The sequence below is a fragment of the Suncus etruscus genome, chromosome 12 (genome assembly GCF_024139225.1).
Source record: "Suncus etruscus isolate mSunEtr1 chromosome 12, mSunEtr1.pri.cur, whole genome shotgun sequence".
In the NCBI taxonomy this organism is placed as follows: Eukaryota; Metazoa; Chordata; class Mammalia; order Eulipotyphla; family Soricidae; genus Suncus; species Suncus etruscus.
In genome coordinates this window covers 61,155,806-61,176,621 of record NC_064859.1, presented here as the reverse complement: position 1 = coordinate 61,176,621, position 20,816 = coordinate 61,155,806, and the positions used below count along the sequence as shown (strand labels likewise).

The 20,816-nt window shown below is 37.4% G+C and overlaps 1 protein-coding gene across 1 annotated transcript; it reads right to left on the bottom strand.

Moving 5' to 3' along the window:
* Nucleotides 1-9,889: 9,889 nt before the first annotated feature.
* LOC126024229 (E3 SUMO-protein ligase ZNF451-like) lies at nt 9,890-13,548 on the bottom strand. The gene is given in 3 exon segments (XM_049784634.1): nt 9,890-9,910; nt 10,998-11,456; nt 11,458-13,548. Coding segments are annotated over 3 exon segments (2,571 nt in total).
* Nucleotides 13,549-20,816: the final 7,268 nt, after the last annotated feature.

Sequence of the window (20,816 nt, the reverse complement as noted above, 5' to 3'; positions counted from 1 at the left end):
AAATCCCACCCCTGGATCTGTGCAGATACTGAGATCCCTAGACACAGAGGCCTGATTGTATCACCCAGGACAGAGCAGAGGACTCCCAAACACGACAAAAGCACCACTGGGAGAGTAAATGATCCTGAACAGAGTCTATAGTTGATCCCATGACAATACACTCCAAGGGCGGAGAAACCCCAAATCTCTTAGGCCAAGTGAATTCCTTTTCGAATGACCCCAATATTTACTGTGCCAGGGCAGGAGGGAAAAAACAAAAAGCACAAAACATTGTTTATTTTTTAATATATTATTTTATCTTCATTTGTTATTATTATTTTTATTTACCTATCTATTTTTGGTCAATTTCTCTGTTTGGGTGTGATTATTGAAGTTGTTGTCCCCAGTTATACTTATTCTTTCTCTTCCTTTCTGTTCTTTCTGTATATGCTATGCCATGTTTCTTATATCAAGACCATGGCGTTTTTTGTTGTTTTGTTTTGTTTTTGTTGTGTTTTGTTTTGTGTTTTTTTGTTTCTGTTTTTTTTTTTTTTTTTGGTGCTTATCGTTATTGTTGGAGTCCTCACTGGATATTTGACACTTCTTTTTGTACTGGTGGATTGTTTCACCTTTTTTCTCTCCTTCGTCTCTCAAGCCGATAATGAGAGCCTCTAGAAGAATTCCGCTTATTTTCGGCGTATTAGACTTTTACCCCAGTTTATTACTTTTCTCTCCTTCAAACAAAACCACGTAAATTGAACTAGCTAGTTCTGCCCCCCAGTTAGAGGGGGAAATAAGGGAGGCACCAGGACCAAACAGGTGCAAGACTACTAAGTAGTAGGCTAGATACAGAGGAGACCACATATTCTAGCAACCCTGGGGGTGAGGGAAGAGGATATGGGAGGTAGGACAAAAACAAAAGTGTAGGGAGGACAATTTGGTGATAGGAATCCCCCCTGATTTTATGTAAATATGTACCTAAAATATTATTATCAACAATAAGTAAGCCACTATGATCAAAATGAAAATTATATTTAAAAAATAAATAAATAAATTAAATTAAAATATTAATATAACTATATACATTTAAATATATATTATAATTTATTTCAGTATAAATTAAATATAAGACATAATAAAAAATTTTTAGATACTAAAAAAAAAAGAAAAAGAAAAAAAAGAAAGCCTTTTGTTCTTCAAAACCACATTCAGTGTGAAAGTTCCTGAATTGATCAAGTTTTAAGTACTCAGAAAGTAAAATTCCTTGTGAGGGTTGGTTCAGGGCTACAGCCTGCTAAGAGTGACTTCTTTGTATTTTCTTCCTCGTCCTACTTTGTTCAGAACCAACACATTCCTCTTCCAGGGTGAGATTTGGTGATCCTGAAGATGGATCTAGATTTGGTTTGCTTTCTTCTTTATTGACAACTTCTATGGCAGTGAACGTAGAGAGCCTGCATATCAGCAGAAAAGGTAGAGTGTTTTTAATACTGCTCAATTTGAAATTCAGATTCCAGAGGTTTAGAGTAAGGACTAAGCTTCTTTCTATCAAGCTGCTCTATGATGTTTATGCTTCATGTTCATGAATCACACATTGAATATACACAATTGAATGTACAAAGGAATTTCCATTTATGTACGATTTGACATTGTGTAAACAACAACAAAAATAAACACTGAGATTCATATTATAGCAATTAGAGATAACTGTGCAGTTGAGGTGACCAGATTAGCCCTTGATCTGAATAATGCATTCAGGAGAAAGAAATAAAATATTGAGAAAGAACTAGTTCTGATCAACTGGAGAGGAAACTTTATTTGCAGAGCTTATCTTTCAGAGTTATTTTCTTGAAGATAAAGTATTTTCCCTCACCTTATTTGATTAAATATCCTTCTAAGAAGTACACACTCCACTTATCACAAATTATATCACCATCAAACTCGGGAGAGATAAGTATAGTTTTGGGCTAGGTTAGCTGATATTACCAATGCCCCTGTTTTTACCATCACTGTGTGGCTTTATACCACTATGTGCCCAAGACATATTAAGAGCCAAGAAAAGATAGGACAACATGGAGAATCTGAAAGGGTTTATATACTATTAGATTTTATTATAAATGAATATCAATTAGTATATGAAGGAGACCATACCAATGTATCCTTGGCACTTATTTCTTAATACCTATGGAAGAACATAATAAAAAATTTAAATTAGCCTTGTTCTATAAAAGTACAGTGCTGCTGCCATAAACTGCAATTTCTTGTTAAAACATGAAAATTAATGTTAATAGACACCTAAGGTACTAGTTCATCTTTATAGATTCAGCTTAATTCTGAATTCTATTTTGACTCAGGTATGTCTGTTGCCCATGTAAGTATGATGCTTCATGATTCTTCACTTATGAAGGAATAGCTCTGTGAATTCAGAATTCAGTTGTAATGGCTTTTTTCTTAGTATTAGGGCCATACCCAAGAGTGCTCAGAGATTATTTCTGGCTCTGTGTTCAGGGCTAAACTTAAGGGATCATATGGGTGCCTATTAGCTTCATGCAAGGCATATACCCTGCATGTTGTACTATTGGTATGGACCTGTAACAGCCTATTTTTTTAAATATCACTGTGTTATGAGAATCTTTGGGAAAGTCAACATGCGTGTCTTTAAGTATCTAGTTAGCTAATAATGTAGCACAAAGGTCAAAAGCTATATGATTTATAGGTGATTATAACAAAAGAAAAGAAAAAATAAAGTGAATTATACTCTAGTGATGAACAAAGAGCACTCATTAGGCCAATTGCTTCAGAAAAACTTACATACAGGAGGATTTACTATTTCTTTCCTTCTTTTCACTATACTCTGAAGTCAAAAGTGATTTTGGAAACCCCACTTTAAACCATTGCATTTCTTCATGCAGTTATTTTAAACACCACATATAAATTAATTTACCTTTTTATTCTAAAATAATTACCTCATTTTCGTTCTCCCCAAGATAGACCCTGAGTGCAGAGATCCCAATTATAAAGTCATTTTAAGTAAAAAGCAATAAAGTAAATCAGTGAGACGGATAGTGTTGAGGGCAGTTACTTTTATTGAGTATCCCTAGAAACATATGATAAACTCACTGTCCACAGAGAAAGGGAAAGCTATATATTTAACTATCAATTTCATTTACTTTGGCTGAGGTTACCCTGAGAAACAAGACTTTGATATGTACAGCTGATATGTGACACAGTGGCAATGACTTGAAATGGGACTAAGTGTTGACTATGCCAACCTTGTGTGTCTAAGTCTCCCTTGTGAAATGCCTGGTGTAACTCAAGGCACTGGAACATAAGGAAATCAAGCCCTTTTTCCCAAAATCTAGGCTAGTGATCTAGAATCCACGAGGGACAAAGTGCCTATGAGGACTTATTTATGCCAGATTCCTTTGAGTGAGAAACATTGGCTCTGAGATGCTAAAGGAACCCACACTGGAGTGTTCTCTCCTTGTTTTAAAAGAAAAAGAATATGAAGACTATCAAACAGGAGTAGAAAGAAGCAGTGTGTGTGTGTGTGTGTGTGTGTGTGTGTGTGTGTGTGTGTGTTGTGTGAATGCACAGGGGGAAGTTCTACCCCTTTCTCAATCTTATTTGTTCAAGGAGCTTCTACCCTTTGAAATGATATTTCCATGTGTCATTTTTGTGACATGAAATTAGTTCTAGTCATCAGCACTAGGATTATTTTATAATGCCTTTCTTTTTAAGTCAGTGTTGAATTTCCTGATCACTGCTTTTAAAGTTTAGCATGATCTTCTTTTTCCAGAGTGCATTGACGTGTCACAACTATCTGTGGTTTACATTTAATAACATAAAGCCTTTTTGAATCCTCTTGCACCCAGTGTACCCAGGAACCCAGTGTATCAGGCATTTCTGGCCCAAGTGAGGCAGAACATCCTTCCTTGACCAAATGAATAAAAGGACCGTACTAGAATTGGTCACACTTTAGTGTCCATAATGACAGGTACACATGATTATAAAAAAAAAAAGACTATAGATGTATGCTATAGCTACAAATATGATTATGATTTAAGATTTATTTATGATTTTCTCTTGTTTATAGACCTCTGACCTCAATATGCTTCTATTTTGGGGAGTCTGGGTCCAGGTCTGAGCAACATTCATAGGTACAGCTGCTTTTGCTGGAAGGTAGAGTGTGTCCAAAAGGAGAGGAAGCAGGGTGAATTCTGAAGAACTCAAAAATTCTGGAGAATCAAAAATTTTTTTATTAAAGTCCCTTTTGGACCTGTCACCAGTCCTTCTTCTGACAGATTAAACTTGAGGCTGAGAACTTGAGGTTGACTCACGTCCTTTCAGCTGGAAAAGTCTGCACATAAATTTTTTACTTTTTGGGTGTTCAGAAGTACCATCACATTAATGGACGAATTGACTGAAGGTAATATGAAAAATAAAACATTGAGGAAGGTTTGTTCTGTACTGTTATTCAGTCTAACATTTTCATTTTTGCTTTTTCTACAGGGGTATCCAGGAACGAACCTATTCTGGGAACTGTTCAGGATACCAATCAACAGGTATGGGTCTTTCAAGGCCATACCCTCCTAGTAGTCCCAAGGAAACGCTATGTGGTCCCAGGTAAGTAGCTAAGATAAGGCAAAAACTGCCTCTATGAACAAAAAGGGTGATCAGCATTTTAGTTCATTATAGGTATGCTGACTGGGCACATGTGGATAAAAGAGCAACAGTGGCCTAGAGAGTGATTATGGGATTATTATGTGATTGTGGGTAAGAGGTTAAAGATGAAAGAGAAGAATAAGGGGAATGGGTCATAGAAAATGGAAGACATTTTCTGTGAAATTTTAAAAACAAAGTGAGATTCATGAACCAACCAGTATTTGAATCCATGATAAAAAGGCTTTACAATGACAGTTCTCTAAAACTGTATTGATTGAGTGATTGGTGATGAGATGAGTCTACTGTGTTCATTAACTGATTCTAGTCTTTATTACTGCTTTGGAAATGCACCTGGATGTTCTTTTCTGTGTTGTGTTCTAGCCACCATTACCTTAATCCCATGCAAATATCCAGACCTTCTAGAGAAAGACAGAGGGAATCCAATCTATCTGGGATTAAAGGAGCCAGAGTTTTGTGTATTTTGCACGATGGTCAGGGGGAAGCCCATGTTGCAGCTTCAAGTGAGTATTAAACACAGGATGTTGTTAATTCCATTCATTTAACAAAGTAATCATGGGTGGAAAAATTAGATTTTGGAATATTTGAAAAGATTTTTATTATCTTTGTAGACATTCATTTTTACTTCCTTTTGGAGTGCCTATATTTGAAAGAAATTTGTTGTAAATTTTAATGTTTACTTTTACCTCTTTTACTGCTTTCAGGAATTTGTCTGGTTTAGACTAACAGGTGTGTTTTTGTTTTGGTTTACTTTGGTGCTCTTGGGCATGTGAATTAATGCCCCCAGCTCCCTCTTCACATGGAGAAGTTCTCACCTATTATTTCTTCATTTAATATTTCTTTATTCCTTCTCCTAGATTTCCGATGATCCTAAGATTTTTCCTCCTGCTATTATTATAATATCTTTTATATATTCTTCATTTTCTCCTTCCATTTTCTATTGCCACTTTCCTGATGGAGCTTTGTACCATATTATCAAGTTTACTGATTTTATTTTCAGCATCCATTATGCTGCTGAGACTTACTTATTCTTCGGGTACTTTACATCTATTTGAATAAATTCATTCTTTTTTTTAAGTCAGATTTTCTTCTCACTTATTGATTCTCTTTTCAGATGCCACTTTTAGATCATTAAGCATTATAAGTTTTATTGTTCACAAGTCTTGCTCTGGCATATTAGAAAGACCTAATGCAATTTAGGATCATCCTGGACTTTTGTCACCCTCTGTTAACATGGTTGAATTTATTATTTTTTTCTTCAGCTCAATTACATTAGAAAAGAAAAGAAAAAGATAAATCTAATTCCTAAGTACAGAACCATTTGTAACCCCTGAACCCACTAGGTATGACCCCAAAACAAACTATGCAAATTTTTGTTCACATTCTTAATGTATATGTTATTAGCCATATTTCCCTCAAATTATTAAAGTATTTGACACCTATAATATTTAATTCTTTAGTATGAAGAAAAGATATTTGGATCTGTTGTAATAAGTGGGGGATGGTCTGAATTAGTGTATAAATAATGTAGAATAATTGAGTTATTTATTTTTCTCCCTTGGACCTTTGTTTTGCCCTTCAGGAACAAAATATAATGGATCTGTACCATCATGCCAAGCCTGTGATGCCCTTTCTCTTCTACCATAGCCAGAATGGTAGGACCTCTACCTTTGAGTCTGTGGCCTTCCCGGGGTGGTTCATTGCTGGATACTCCAAAGGAGGTGCTCCTCTCTTCATTACTAAAGAACTGGGGAAAGCCTATACCACTGACTTTAGGATCACAGTACTAGATTAAGTTCAGTTTGGAGTTGGAGGTATCATTTTACAGGGAGAATCTTGCCTTTTTTAGATGCCTTCATAGTTAATATAATAACAAATGTGAAAATTAGAGAAAATCAATTGCTCATTTTGGATTAAAAATTATAATTTGGGATATATAATTTTCAGGTAAGAGTTTTAAATATACCTTAAGAAGGGGTAAAAGCTTTTATGGGACAACAAAGTGGGATTTCATGGGTAGAAAAGAGAAAGATGAACTAAAGCACAATGTTAATTAGTATCAACAAGCTGAAACTTTTTTTGGCTAGTTAATGATTATATCACCTACCAAAAGCTCATTTGTGAACAGATTGCCTGACACCCCTAATGAATTTTTAGACAAGGATTTATAAAATAATTGTGTTTGACCCAGTCCAAAAGTCCAACTACAGACAGAGATTAAACTATTTTTCTATCATAACTCTGAGCCAATTATTATTATTATTATTATTGTTATTATTATTGTTATTATTATTATTTTGTTTTTTGGGCCACACCCCGTGTCTCTCTGGTTTCTCCTGGCTCTGCACTCAGAAATAGCTCCTGAAAGACTCGGGTGACCATATGGGTTGCTGGGAATTGAAATTGAGTCTGTCCCGCGTCAGCCACATGCAAGACAAACAGCCTATAGCACCGCTATCGCTCCAGCCCCCGATCCAATTTTTAAATTATTTTATTATAATACTGTAGCTTACCAATTTTTGATAAAGTTTTTTCAGGCATTACATATTCAAATACCAATCCTACCACCAGTGTGATCTCCATCAGTGTCTCCGTTTCTCTTTAACCACCTCACTTACCCTTTTGCACATGCAAACATATTTACTTCATCTTTGTTACAAAGGCAAATGGAATGATCAAAACTTAGATCAATAAGGGTCAATTTGAAATAATTATATCTTTCAATGTGTTACTACAGTTATTTTCTGAGGATTTACTTGGTGTGGTTGGCGCTAGCTGAGTCTACATAGTCTCACTGAGTTTGGTGGTCTTCTATGTAACTTTTTTAAATCAGATTTCCTGTGAATCTACTGGGATGACACTACTATGAACTTTTGGAGTGTAGTGGCCTATTGTGGCCCTGAAGTGCATGATATATAGATGTGGAATAAATTTGGTGATATGACATTTGATATGGTTAAGTCATAGAGCTGGGCAATTTCTGATGGATATTGTTGAGTATGGTGGTGGGATGGTGTGGATTCATAAAGAAATGGCAATCTTCCCCAACCTATTCTGAAAAGGTCCCAGAGTTTTCAGCCTGGACCAGACTAAGTGTGAAGAGTCAAAGTCCATCATTTTCTTTGTGGACTTAGTAAATGAGTTGGGCAGATTTTCTGCTGAAAAGATGGTGGGTGTGGACAAAGGCTTTTGATCTTATTTTTAATTGATTTTTTATGTCTATTTTTATCTAACATTTACCATTCTACAAGGAGAGAAAGAATAGCCATATTTATGTCCAATTTTCAGAAGTAGAAATTGGTTAAGTAGAGTAGAGTTGTCATCTATTAATCTAAAATAGATATTGGGGGTCTGTGGTTAGATTTTTCACCTAAAGTTATCTTATGATGTAGACATGTAATAACTTAGGTGTTGGGCAAAACTGCATAGAAAATACTCCAGAGGAACAGAATCTTCAAAAAATGATTTTTTCTAAGGCTGCAAAGCAAAATATACATTGCCATTAAAATAATATTATACTAATATATGTGCTAATAGCAACTTAAATCACAGTGGGTAGTACTAGAAATCATCTTTAATATTCCAATGCACACTGCTAGTGCATAGATAATGAAAATATCTTATTGTTCTTTTGAGTTTAGACTGTCCTATCTAGAAAAATCTTATTTTCCAATCTAGATTAGATTGCCCAATCTAGAGTTTCCAAGAGTCACCCATCGGCTTTTCCCATGAACTAACAAATTATAATTTGATCTGCCACCCATGCATTAAAAGCACATTTATTTGAAGGTTTATCTCTTTCCTTTCTATGAAATAAAGTTTCATTGAAAGTTTCATTCTGTAACTCTGGAGACTCCCATTCAGTTCTGCCAGAAATGAAAACAGAATTTTGTGTGTGATGTACAAGGCTTGTTGATTCATGAATATGTATTGTTCTCCAATCTCACAACCTCCTTTAAATAAAATTCTAAATATGTTTATAAGTAGGATTTTTTATTCATTAATTTTTCTGTATGTAGACAATTCCTTAGAGCTGTACAGTATTCTGAGAGAGTAACAGTAGATTTATTACACAGATATGACAAACATAAACTGGAATGCTCTTGGACCACTTGGAGTATATGGTTTCTTGAGTTTAATTCTGGACACAAGCAGGCTCTTTTAACACTTCTAATCTCAGTCCTAAACTCTCTCCTGCTGAGGGAGACTAGAAGTTTCTAGAAACATCAGTAATCCGAATAGATATAAAGGTTACCTTATCTTCTACCTGTTTTAAAGATTCTATTGAGATAATTAGAGAGATATCACAGAGATTAAGTATGCATGCTTCGTGTGCATGAAGCCCTTTAGCATCACCTGTAATCCTGGAGACTTATGAGAAATGCCAGATTGGTCCTAGTTGCAGAATTCAAGCAAATCCTTCATTACCAGTCCAGGCATTGAACTGCCAAGTCCAGTTGGTCAGGGGTCACCATGTATGACCCCTGAATTTCCCAGCAAAAAATAAAAGTAGAACATTACATCCTTAAAAAAAGAATAGAAAAACATTAACTGAGAACAGAAATCTACCTCTTACCACCATAAGTAATGTCCTTCGTGCAAGACAACTCATTTCTTTTCCCTCATTCTAATCGATGTATATTCACAGAATACTCCATTCACCCACCCGTTTATTTAAAAATAGTTATTAATTGTGGTAGTGAACCTAGACATTGAACACATAATTGAGCAGAGAAATTGGAATTTGTGATGTTAGAACCATATATATACATATATAAAACATACATATATATTTATGACCATGAAGACATTTTATGAAATAATAGAAGTTAGATGTAAGAGTGTAACTAAGGTGGTTCTTGGGACAGTCAGGGAAGATCTCAGGTAGGGATTGGCTATTTTTGCAGAAATTTGGGAAAATAGAAAAGAAACCTCATAATTATATGACAAAGTCCATTGTAGAGAAAGAGAAGAGAATCCCAATGAGGGTTATTTCTCAGATTGGATGATCAACAGTACTCTAGTTAGAGTGAGCATAAAGATGTGATTGGGAGTAGAGTAAGGCGAGTAAAGATAGAAGATGAAAGGGTGGACAACCAGGGGCTGAATTTTGTGATTTGTGATAACCTAGAATGAGCTCCAGTTATCATTATAAGTGTGTATAAACTCATTAAAGGATTTTGAGCATGGGGATATCTTGGCTATATTTACTCTTTGATTTAGCTTACTACTACTGAGTAGACATGAAAATCTAGGGAGACAGAAAAAAATGTATGAAAACTTGTTATTGCAGAATTCTTAGGAGAGTTTGTGGTAGATTAAAAAAAACAGAATGGTGGGTTTGAGTTATATAGTAGCAGGTAAGGTGCTTTGAATTTGGCTGACCTAGATTTGATCCTTGGCAACCCACATAATCCCCCATGTCTGCTAGTAGTAAACCCCAAGCACTGCAAGGTATAGCCCCCATAAACAAAGAAAAGAGAAAACAGAATAAGTAGACTTTTGTCATTTAGGTTTGACCAATAGTATTGGGTTTCAAGGATATTGATTCCTTTATATCAGTGTTGAAATGAAGCCACATGACCCTAAGGTTTCTCTTACTGTGTGAATTCTCACTTCTGGATTCAGTGCTGGGTTTAGTATTCAGTAGGGAACACAAGATTTGGTGTTGAGATAAAATCAATGCCCAAAGGAGCCAATAGTGATTAAGAAGTGATCTAGACAAATCCCATAGATAGAGATAGAATACTGAAAGCAGCAAGATCAAAAAGGGAAATTACTTTCAAAGGAGCATCCCTAAGACTTACAGAAGACATGTCACAAGAAACTCTCAAGGCCAGAAGACAATGGTGGGATATTGTGACGAGACTGAATGAAATGAATGCCTCACCGAGGATATTGCACCCAGTCCGACTCACGTTCAGGTTTGGAGGAAGAATACACAGCTTCATGGATAAACAACAGCTCAGAAACTTCACAGATGATAAACCAGCCTTAAAGGAAAAACTGACAGGTCTACTCTAAGACAAGAGAGACCAACAAATACAGCAAACTTATCTACAAAGATGACATTAAATCTTATAACAATCATCTCCCTCAATGTCAATGGACTAAATTCACCAATTAAAAGACACAGAGTGGCAAAATGGGTCAAAAAGATGAATCCAACCTTCTGTTGCCTACAAGAAACACATCTGAATAGTCAGAACAAACATAGACTCTGTTGTGTGATTTTGTAATAATGTTTTTGCCTGTCATCCCACCTGGATCTTCCAGGTGGGGGGTGATTAAGGAAATAAATAAATAGCTTGTTGGGAAGGCATAGGGAGCTCTTTTGCCAGAACTGACGGCTTGTTCAGTTTTCTCTCTGTACGTGAGCTACTGGCAGCAAACTTGTACGGACTTGTTTTTTCAGCTCCAAAATGAGGGACACTGGGTTTCAGTAAGAAGCAATGTTTATTATGGATGTGCTGCTGAGCACTTTCAACATCATGAAATGTTTTGGTGCAGGTGCCACACTTGATGACATATTTCTGTTCCTCCTCTTCTTCAGCTTTTTCTTGTGTGTGTACCTGATCGATATGTGTCCTCATGTCGATGACATTCTGTGCTGTTGCTGAACACAAACTGCAGCAAAACCACAGTTTACCTATTTCCAGCATTAGCTGGAGACATTTACTATAATCATCCTTTCTATTAACTTTACAGATATAACTCTCATGGCAACCACAGCTTAACAGGTTACTGGTCTCTACTACTGTAAAATCATTCTCAGTTTTAATTGAAGTTTCAGTTTTTTTCTGACACAAACACATAATCTGTGTTGTGGTATTCCTTATAATGGCTCAAAAAGGCTTCTTCCACATTAAAGGTAAGATCACAAAACCCACAAAAGTACTTGATCTTTATATCATTATCATGCTCATCTTGGCAATGTCGATACAGTGTTTCTATTTTATGAAAAGTCTTCTTGCAATGTACACAGCTATATCTATGAAACTGGTGACTTGCTAAAGACATGCAGTGCTGTTTCACACTTTCTTGGGACTCAAACATGTCTTCACAAATTCGGCATTGCCATTTACCCCTTGTAGAGCTGTTCACTGGGGTAACAGTAATAACTGAAGAGGGATTATTGGTCAAATTACTCAACAGTGTTGTAGAGGATGATGGCAGAGTTTCACTTTCTACCTCATCCATCTCATAAAAATATCTGTGTCCATTATGAAATTCTGTCACATGAGCCATGATAGTTTCCTTTCTTGTTAACTCTTTTTTGCATGTTCGACACCAATAAAGAAAGTTATTTAAATGTGCCCCTCCATGAAACCTACTCATATGTAAACGAATGACCCCTGAATCATCACACACTTTTCCACAGACCACACATTTATAGCACATAGTGTTTGCTGAGAAAACATGCTTTTCTACTGCATCTTCGCTAGGGAATTGTTGATGACATTCACAAAACCAAGCTTTAACAACTGACTTTTCTTTCTGAACACAAACCATACCTATATGGCTCTTATCTTCTAAATTCATCTTTTTTCTTGGAATTGTGCAACAATCTTGTGCACTATATTCTTGTATAGGCATAGGTCTTTTAAGTGATGAACATTTTGACTTTTCAAGTAATAGGTTCAAATCAGAAGGAGATTTATTCACTTCATGGCTGTGGCAATAAAGTAAGATTGATTCCTCCACTGAGGTAATGACTTGGACATTGTGTCCTGAATTCTGCTTGTGATTTTCAGTACTGATTTCATCCACAAAGATTTGGTTGCAATCTGGACAATAACCTTTTAATATAAATTTCTCTACAACCTGTGTAATACTCTTCTCAGCTATAGCTATAGGACCAGCATTTCGACAATGAACTCTGAAATGTGCAGTAAGCTCCATGTGGGAACGCAATGTCTTGTGGCAGGCCACACATTTAACTTGAAATGAGACATCTTTACAAAGAGAGATCAAAAGTTTCTTAGCTAAAGATGGAAATGGTATTGGATGTGCTATTCCCTTGTTATCACCAAGTTTAAAACTCTGATGAAAATGATTCTTCCCAGACATATGCTTCAAACACTCATCTTTGCTGCGAAAAAGAAGGAAGCAGGTTGGACATGCAAAACACTGAATAATCTGAGGAAGAAGGTTGCTTTTATGTCCATTATCTGCAACTTCCTTAGCAGAAAGGTGATCTGTATATTGCTGCTGAGTAACAAAATTTTTATTACATACTACACAAGCAAAGGAACTGAATAAAGGTCCATGAAGTGTAATCGCTGGGTCACACGGAGAATGATCAAACCTTTTCAAATGTCCTAGGAGAAGATGTCCATTATCAAATTCCTTGTTACAGTGCATTATGGGACATGAAATCGGTTTCTCAGACACCGGCATTTGGCCTCGTCTTCGGAATGAACTTTTTGCTCCAGAATTAAGAGTACTTGTTTTAAGACCTGACATTTTTAGCCACTGGTCCACACACAGTTTTGTTGCTTCTGTGTCAGAATGTCCTCGAATAAATTCCAATTCTTGTAACCCATGAGCATGCTGAAAATCACCTGTTTCCCTGAATGCTCTATTCTTCTCTTCTTTCTGTTGTTTCTCCACTTCAACATGGTGGGCTAGACGAGCCAGAGGTAAAGCAACTTTATCCTTCTGATGGTCAATATAGTCTGTAGGTTTAACATTATCATCACTATGAGAAGTGCCTGGTTCTTCTTCATCACTGCTAACCAGATCAATGTATTCAAGAACAGGTCTTAATGGTCCTTCGCTCACGAATTGAATGTCGTCCTCGGGGTCGTCGGCCGGCGTCGCGGAGGTCCGCCGCCCGGCGGGAGGGGTCGGCCCGGGCCCGCTCGCCTCCGACCCCGGCTCGCCCATGGCCTCGACGACCTCGCTGGCAGCACCGCGGGCACCGCTGCGGCTCCCCACGCCGCCGCCGCCGCCGCCACGACTTCCCTCCCCGCCCGGCACCGCCCCCCTCGCGAAGCGCCGTCACAACGGACAGAAGCGCGGGTGCTCAGCCGCCGTCAGAGGCCGCCCCTTCAGGCCCGCTGCTCCATCCCAAAAAACCTGAATACACATTCTTTTCCAATGTAAATGGGTCATTTTCCAGAATAGACTACATGCTGACACATAAACCATACCTCCATAAAATCAAGAGGATAGAAATCTTGCAGGCTACCTTTGCTGACCACAAGGCTCTGAAATTAGATGTGAACTACAAAGCCACACAGAAGAAAAACTTTGACAATTGGAAATTAAACACCCTGCTACTGAACAACCAGTGGGTCCTAGATGAAATCAAACAGGAAATCAAAACTTTCCTGGAAACAAATGATAATGAAGACACAAACTGCCAGAATCTATGGGACACAGCAGAAGCGGTCCTGAGAGGAAAATTTATAGCTCTACAAGCACACATCAGGAAGGAAGAAGGAGCATACCTAAATAAATTAATAGTGCAGCTCAAAATATTAGAAAATGACCAACAAAAGGAACCAAAAATAGGGAGACAGAAGGAAATAACAAAGCTGAAAGCAGAACTCAATGAAGTGGAAAAACAAAAAGCAATCCAAAAGATCAACGAAAGCAGAAGCTGTTTTTTTTTTTTTGAAAAAAATAAACAAGATTGATAGACCATTGGCAAAACTCACAAAGAAAGAGAGAGAGAAATCTGATAACCCATATTAGAAATGAAAAGGGGAGATCATGACATAAATTGCAGCGATCCAAAGGGTAATCAGAGACTACTTTGAGAAACTTTATACTACTAAACATGAGAACCTAGAAGAAATGGAAAAATTCTTAGACATTTATAACCTTCAACATTTAAGTAAGGAGGATATAGCATATCTAAACGCCCCAATCACTACTGAGGAAATTGAAACTGTAATCAAACATCTGCCCAAAAAGTAAAGCCCAGGCCCAGATGGTTTTCCTAATGAATTTTTTCAAATCTTTCAAGAGGAGCTACTACCAATCCTAGCCAAGCTATTCCATGAAGTTGAAAAAACGGGAACACTTCCAAACAGCTTTTATGAAGCCAACATCACCTTGATACCAAAACCAGACAAAGACACTGCCAAAAAAGAAAATTACAGACCAATATCCCTGATGAATGCAGATGCAAAGATCTTCAACAAAATCCTGGCAAATAGGATCCAATGCATCATCAAGAAGATCATACACTATGACCAAGTAGGTTTCATCCCAGGAATGCAAGGATGGTTTAATATCTGTAAATCTATTAACATCATACACAACATCAACAACAAGAAAAATAAAAATCACATGATCATATCAATAGATGCAGAGAAAGCATTTGATAAGGTCCAACACCTATTTTTGATCAAAACTCTCAGCAAGATGGGAATGGAAGGAACCTTTCTCAATCTAGTTGAAGCCATCTACCACAAGCCAATGGCAAATATTATCCTCAATGGAGAAAAACTAAAAGCCTTCCCTCTAAATTCTGGTACAAGACAAGGCTGTCCTCTCTCACCACTCCTATTCAACATAGCACTGGAAGTACTTGCTATAGCGATTAGGCAAGAAAAAGAATATCAAGGGAATCCAGATAGGAAAGGAAGAAGTCAAGCTCTCATTGTTTGCAGATGACATGATACTCTACTTAGAAAACCCAAAGACTCTACCAAAAAGCTTCTAGAAACAATAGATTCATATAGCAAGGTGGCAGGCTAAAAAATCAACCTACAGAAATCAATGGCCTTTTAATACATGAATAATGATAGGGAAGAGATGGAAGTCAGGAAGGCAATCCATTCACAATAGTGCCACACAAACTCAAATATCTTGGAGTCAACTTGACCAAAGACATGAAGGACCTATACAAAGAAACCTATAAAGCCCTGCTCCAAGAAATAAGAGAGGTCACACGGAAATGGAAACACATACCCTGCTCATGGATTGGCAGGATTAACATCATTAAAATGGCAATACTCCCCAAAGCATTATACAGATTTAATGTGATCCCTTTAAAAATACCCATGGCATTCATCAAAGAAGTGGATTAAACACTTATGAAGTTCATCTAGAACAATAAACACCCTAGAATAGCTAAAACACTCCTAGAGAAAAGGAAAATGGGAGGTATTACCTTCCCCAACTTTAAACTGTACTACAAAGCAATAGTTATCAAAACAGCATGGTATTGGAATAAAGACAGACCCTCAGATCAGTGGAATAGGCTTGAGTTCTCAGAAAACATTCCCCAGACATACAATTACCTAATTTTTGACAAAGGAGCAAGAAATCCTAAGTGGAGCAGGGAAAATCTCTTCAACAAGTGGTGCTGGCAGAACTTGTTAGCCACTTGCAAAAAAGCGAACATAGACCCCCAGTTAACATCATGTATGAAGATAAAATCCAAATGGATTAAAGACCTTGATAACAGACCAGATACCATAAGGTATATAGAACAACACGTTGGTAAAACAGTCCATGACATTGAGACTAAAGGCATCTTCAAGGAGGAAACTGCACTTTCCAAACAAGTAGAAGCATAGATTAACAGATGGGAATACATTAAACTGAGAAGCTTCTGCACCTCAAAAGAAATAGTGCCCAGGATACAAGAGTCACCCACTGAGTGGGAGAAACTATTCACCCAACACCCTTCAGATAAGGGGCTAATATCCAAAATATATAGAGCACTGACAGAACTTTACAAGAAAAAAACATCTAATCTCATCAAAAAATGGGGAGAAGAAATGAACAGACACTCTGATAAAAAAAGAAATACAAATGGCCAAAAGGCACATAAAAAATGCTCCTCATCACTAATCATCAGGGAGATGCAAATCAAAACAATGATGAGATACCACCTCAGAGATTGGCGCACATCACAAAGAATGAGAACAATCAGTGCTGGCGGGGATGTGGAGAGAAAGGAACTCTTATCCACTGCTGGTGGGAATGCCGCCTAGTACAGCCTCTATGGAAAGTGATATGGAGGTTCCTTCAAAATCTGGAAATTGAGCTCCCATTCGACCCAGCTATTCTACTCCTAGGGATATACCCTAAAAACACAAGAATACAATACAAAAAACCCTTCCTCACACCTATATTTATTTCAGCACTATTCACAATAGCCAGGCTCTGGAAACAACCAACATGCCCTTCACTAGATGAATGGCTAAAAAAACTGTGGTACATATACACAATGGAATATTATGCAGCCGTCAGGAGAGATGAAGTCATGAAATTTTCCTATACATGGATGTACATGGAATCTATTATGCTGAGTGAAAAAAGTCAGAGGGAGAGAGAGAGACACAGAATAGTCTCACTCATCTATGGGTTTTAAGAAAAATAAAGTCATTTTTGTAACAATCCTCAGAGACAATGAGAGGAGGGCTGGAACACCAGCTCACTCCATGAAGCTCACCGCAAAGAGTGGTGAGTACAGCTATAGAAATAACTACACAGAGAACTACCATAATCAAGTGAATGAATGAGGGAACTGGAAAGCCTGTCTGGAGTACAGGTTTGGGTGGGGTGGGATGGAGGGAGATTTGGGACATTGGTGGTGGGAATGCTGCACTGGTGAAGAGGGGTGTTCTTTACATGACTGAAACCTAATCATAATCATTTATGTAATCAAGATGTTCAAATAAAGAAGGAAAAAAAAGAAAAAAAAGAAGTGATCTAGCTTATAACTCATTTGCATTTCCTCATTTAACTTGCTTACTTTTGCAAGTTTTGTCATCTGTCTCAATTTAAGGATTAAAAACTCCTTAGTGGTTGTCTGCAGATTAAAAGATTAACCAAGTCAAGTTCTAGGAACTTTATCAGACACAGAATAAACTCTCATTAATGGTTATGTGAAACACCTGAAAGAGCTTTTGTGACTTTATCCTCTTGTGAAGGATGCTATGCATGAATCAGGAGAGTCACACCTCTGCCTTCAATGCAATCCAGAAAGGAAGTTCTTAACTTAACATCTACCCTCCTCTATACTTCCTTATAATTATTTCCTGGTACATGCTCTGCTCTGGCTTCTCTAGAATACCACTTGGATCAATCTGCGTTGACTTCCAGTCATCCATTAAGTCTTTGGTTTGCTAAAAGGCCTGCAATTCATTCAGAGCTGTGGAATAAAGGTAGGACCCAAAGACAAGACAATATCTTTGGATACAGATGAATTCTGCTACTCAGAAACCATGTGCGGGAAATCTTCACTGCTTTGGGTCCAGACTTGATGAGCCCCTGAGAACCTCTGAGGTGTAAGGCACAAGGCATATGAGGATCTGCAGCTGCTTACAGGTGTGCAGTGTGTATTTGTTCTATCTTTGTCTAAGGGGGTAGCTGTTGAGTTAAACACTGAGGATCCTGAGAAAGAAAACTAGGGAACAACTGGTTCCCATGGGGGGCATTTGTGGCTTTCTTTGAAAACTATTCTGGTACCTCAAGCAGAAACTAAAAACACATATTTTATGACAAAAAGAAAACAACAAACAAAGTAACAAACAACTAAAGGACTATAGTTGTCCATAATGTACAGAGTCTGTAGAAATGCCTCTTTGAGTGGGAATTGAGAGATGAAGGTTAGAGTGGTAGGTTTTCAAGAAATCTTTTAGGAATGCTCAAGCTTAAGTCTAAGTGTTTGATTTGATTCCCAGACTGTGTGGAAAGGTTATAATGGAGAAAAAGAAATGAAGTCCTTCCTTCCTTCAAGCACAGAGAATCATTGCACAGGAAGTTGCCTGAGGCAAGCAAAGTGTAGGAACCTCTTCACAAATCCTAGATGTATTGACTAGAGGTCATAAGCATCCAGGACAACAAGACCCATGCAATCACAACAGAGATGGAAGATTCTGTTGGGCTTTCTGACCTTAAAATCTAAGCTTCATATTCTTGGTCTCAAATGATACGTGGTGCAAGTTCTCCAAACAGTTCCAAAAGAATTTTATACAATTACAAGGGTCAGGAGAGAAATAAATTACATTTTTCTTTCACTCTTTCACCATAAAATCAGCTGCTACCTATCTCCATTTCATCTATCTCCATTTCACCATTCATATACCTGTCCTCACCATAGTGATGTAACAAAGCCTGTCATTCCTCCACTTGGTACACCACAAGATGGTAAATGAAGAATCATCAGCCTAAGATGCATGTTCTCTATATAACCTCACTAAATACCTTAAAGTACAAGGATTCCTCATATACATTTAAAAGGATTGTGTTTACTCTTGCTAAGGTATTCAGATTATGAAACTGCCATTTGAGAATCAAAGCGAATTAAGCCAATTTTTTTATTTCTCCACCTCCCCCAATTTTTTTATTCTGTACATTTAAATTTATTTTGATTAATAAGGTAAAGAACAAAACAAAATAGCTTTGGAGTTTGATACCACTCAGAGTGACTGGAAAAAGAGTCACTGACAACCATAGAATAAAAAAAGACAATCTTGAAACACTCTTGAGATTATGGTTCAAATAGATCTTTTGGTTCACAGATCAGTCTCCATCTTGTTAACTTTACAGAAATTCAAAAGTCTTAATTACCAAAATGCAGAACCTAAAGTTTGTAATAACCTCAGAAGTGTTGTGCCTTTCTGTCATCAGACAGAAAAAAAATCATCTGAGATTCTATGGTATTCATGATTTGATACAGATAGTGTAGATTTTAGAGGGAAATAGCAACTTATTTTAGCAGGAATATTAAACCTGGTGAACAATAACCAAATTTAATGTTGTCTTTTTAATGGTGCTTGGTTTACCAGGGGTGTGGCTGACTGAACCTACAGTAGCCTGGTCTTGAGATTTCTTGTTTCTGCTATTTTAGAGGGAAGAATACAAAGGAAATAAGTTTCAACAATGACATAGGCTCTCTGACTTATGCTAATGGGAGGAGCCTCCTGGGAAAATCAACATTTCCTGATTGAGAGGGGGATCTGGGGTCTGACCACAAGAACTGACCTTTCTGCTGCTTGAAGCCTAACCCTTCTTTATATTTCCTTCCTTGGCTTAGTCACTGCTGAATTATTAGTATGTGAAGACCCATAATTCACAAAGAAAGGAAATGTGATTTAGATTACTTGAGAATCAGTACAAAGTTCTCTGTTTCTTCTCTGAAGAAGTTGAGGTTCAACCTACTTTGAAGTCTAAGGTGAGTTATTATGCATCTAATGAGAGAAACACTTTGAGGTGGATATTTAATTCCATAGAATAGATTAATAAAATAATAGAATAGGATAGAATAGAATAGAAATGATGTTTATTAAATTCTGAGTTATTCCAGCTAAGGGAGAAAACCTGTTTTGGCCAATGAGTTTTGCTTGGGATGGTTGTTTTTAACATCATAACATTATCTGAATGCCAAAATAAAAATACAATAACTAGTGATTTCTCCCTTCTATGTAGCCATTTGTTATTTTCTGAAAATCTCCAAATGTTGATGTTATAATGGCAGTTGAATTTGGACATGCCCCTTAGATAGCCTCAATATAATGACAGTTGAATCTGGACATGCCCCCTGGGTACACTCCTTGGACACACTCCCTTGTCATTCCGGGTATAAATGGGAAAACTTGGACAATTAGGAGGACAGGCTAGTGCCCAGAGCAATGCCTGCTGGTCCACAGGGGTGGGTGGGGTTAAAGATAAAGCATTTGTGAGATGCTTTCTGCTTTGCATCTATCCCTTTATATTTATCTCTTTTTTTAATAAGAATTTATTTAAGCACCATGGTTACAAACCTGTTTGTACTTGGGTTTCAGCCATAAAAAGTACATCCCCTTTCACCAGTGCAACTTTCCGCCATCAATGTCCCCATCTCCCTTTCCCTCATCTTTCTCTCTTGAACCTGGGCCTCTCCCCTGCCACCTCTAGCTAGTGAATTTTATTTCTCTCTCTTCTTTTCTCTATGAAACTCTTGGGTGGCAGCATCAGACCTCAGATTCCAGGAGGAATAAAAAGAATACTTGGTTTTTTTCCCCGCCTCCTCAGTCCTGGGTGTGCAATTGCTACAAGTTGGCATTCCTGGGTGAGCATGAGGCTCCACCTGAAAGCTGGACTTCATGGGCCCCTGCAAGCCTTGCAGCACTGGGCCCTGGAAGACTTGGGCCTCTACAGCAACTAAGCAACAGGTGGATTTGCAGTTTACTGCAATATCTGAAGCT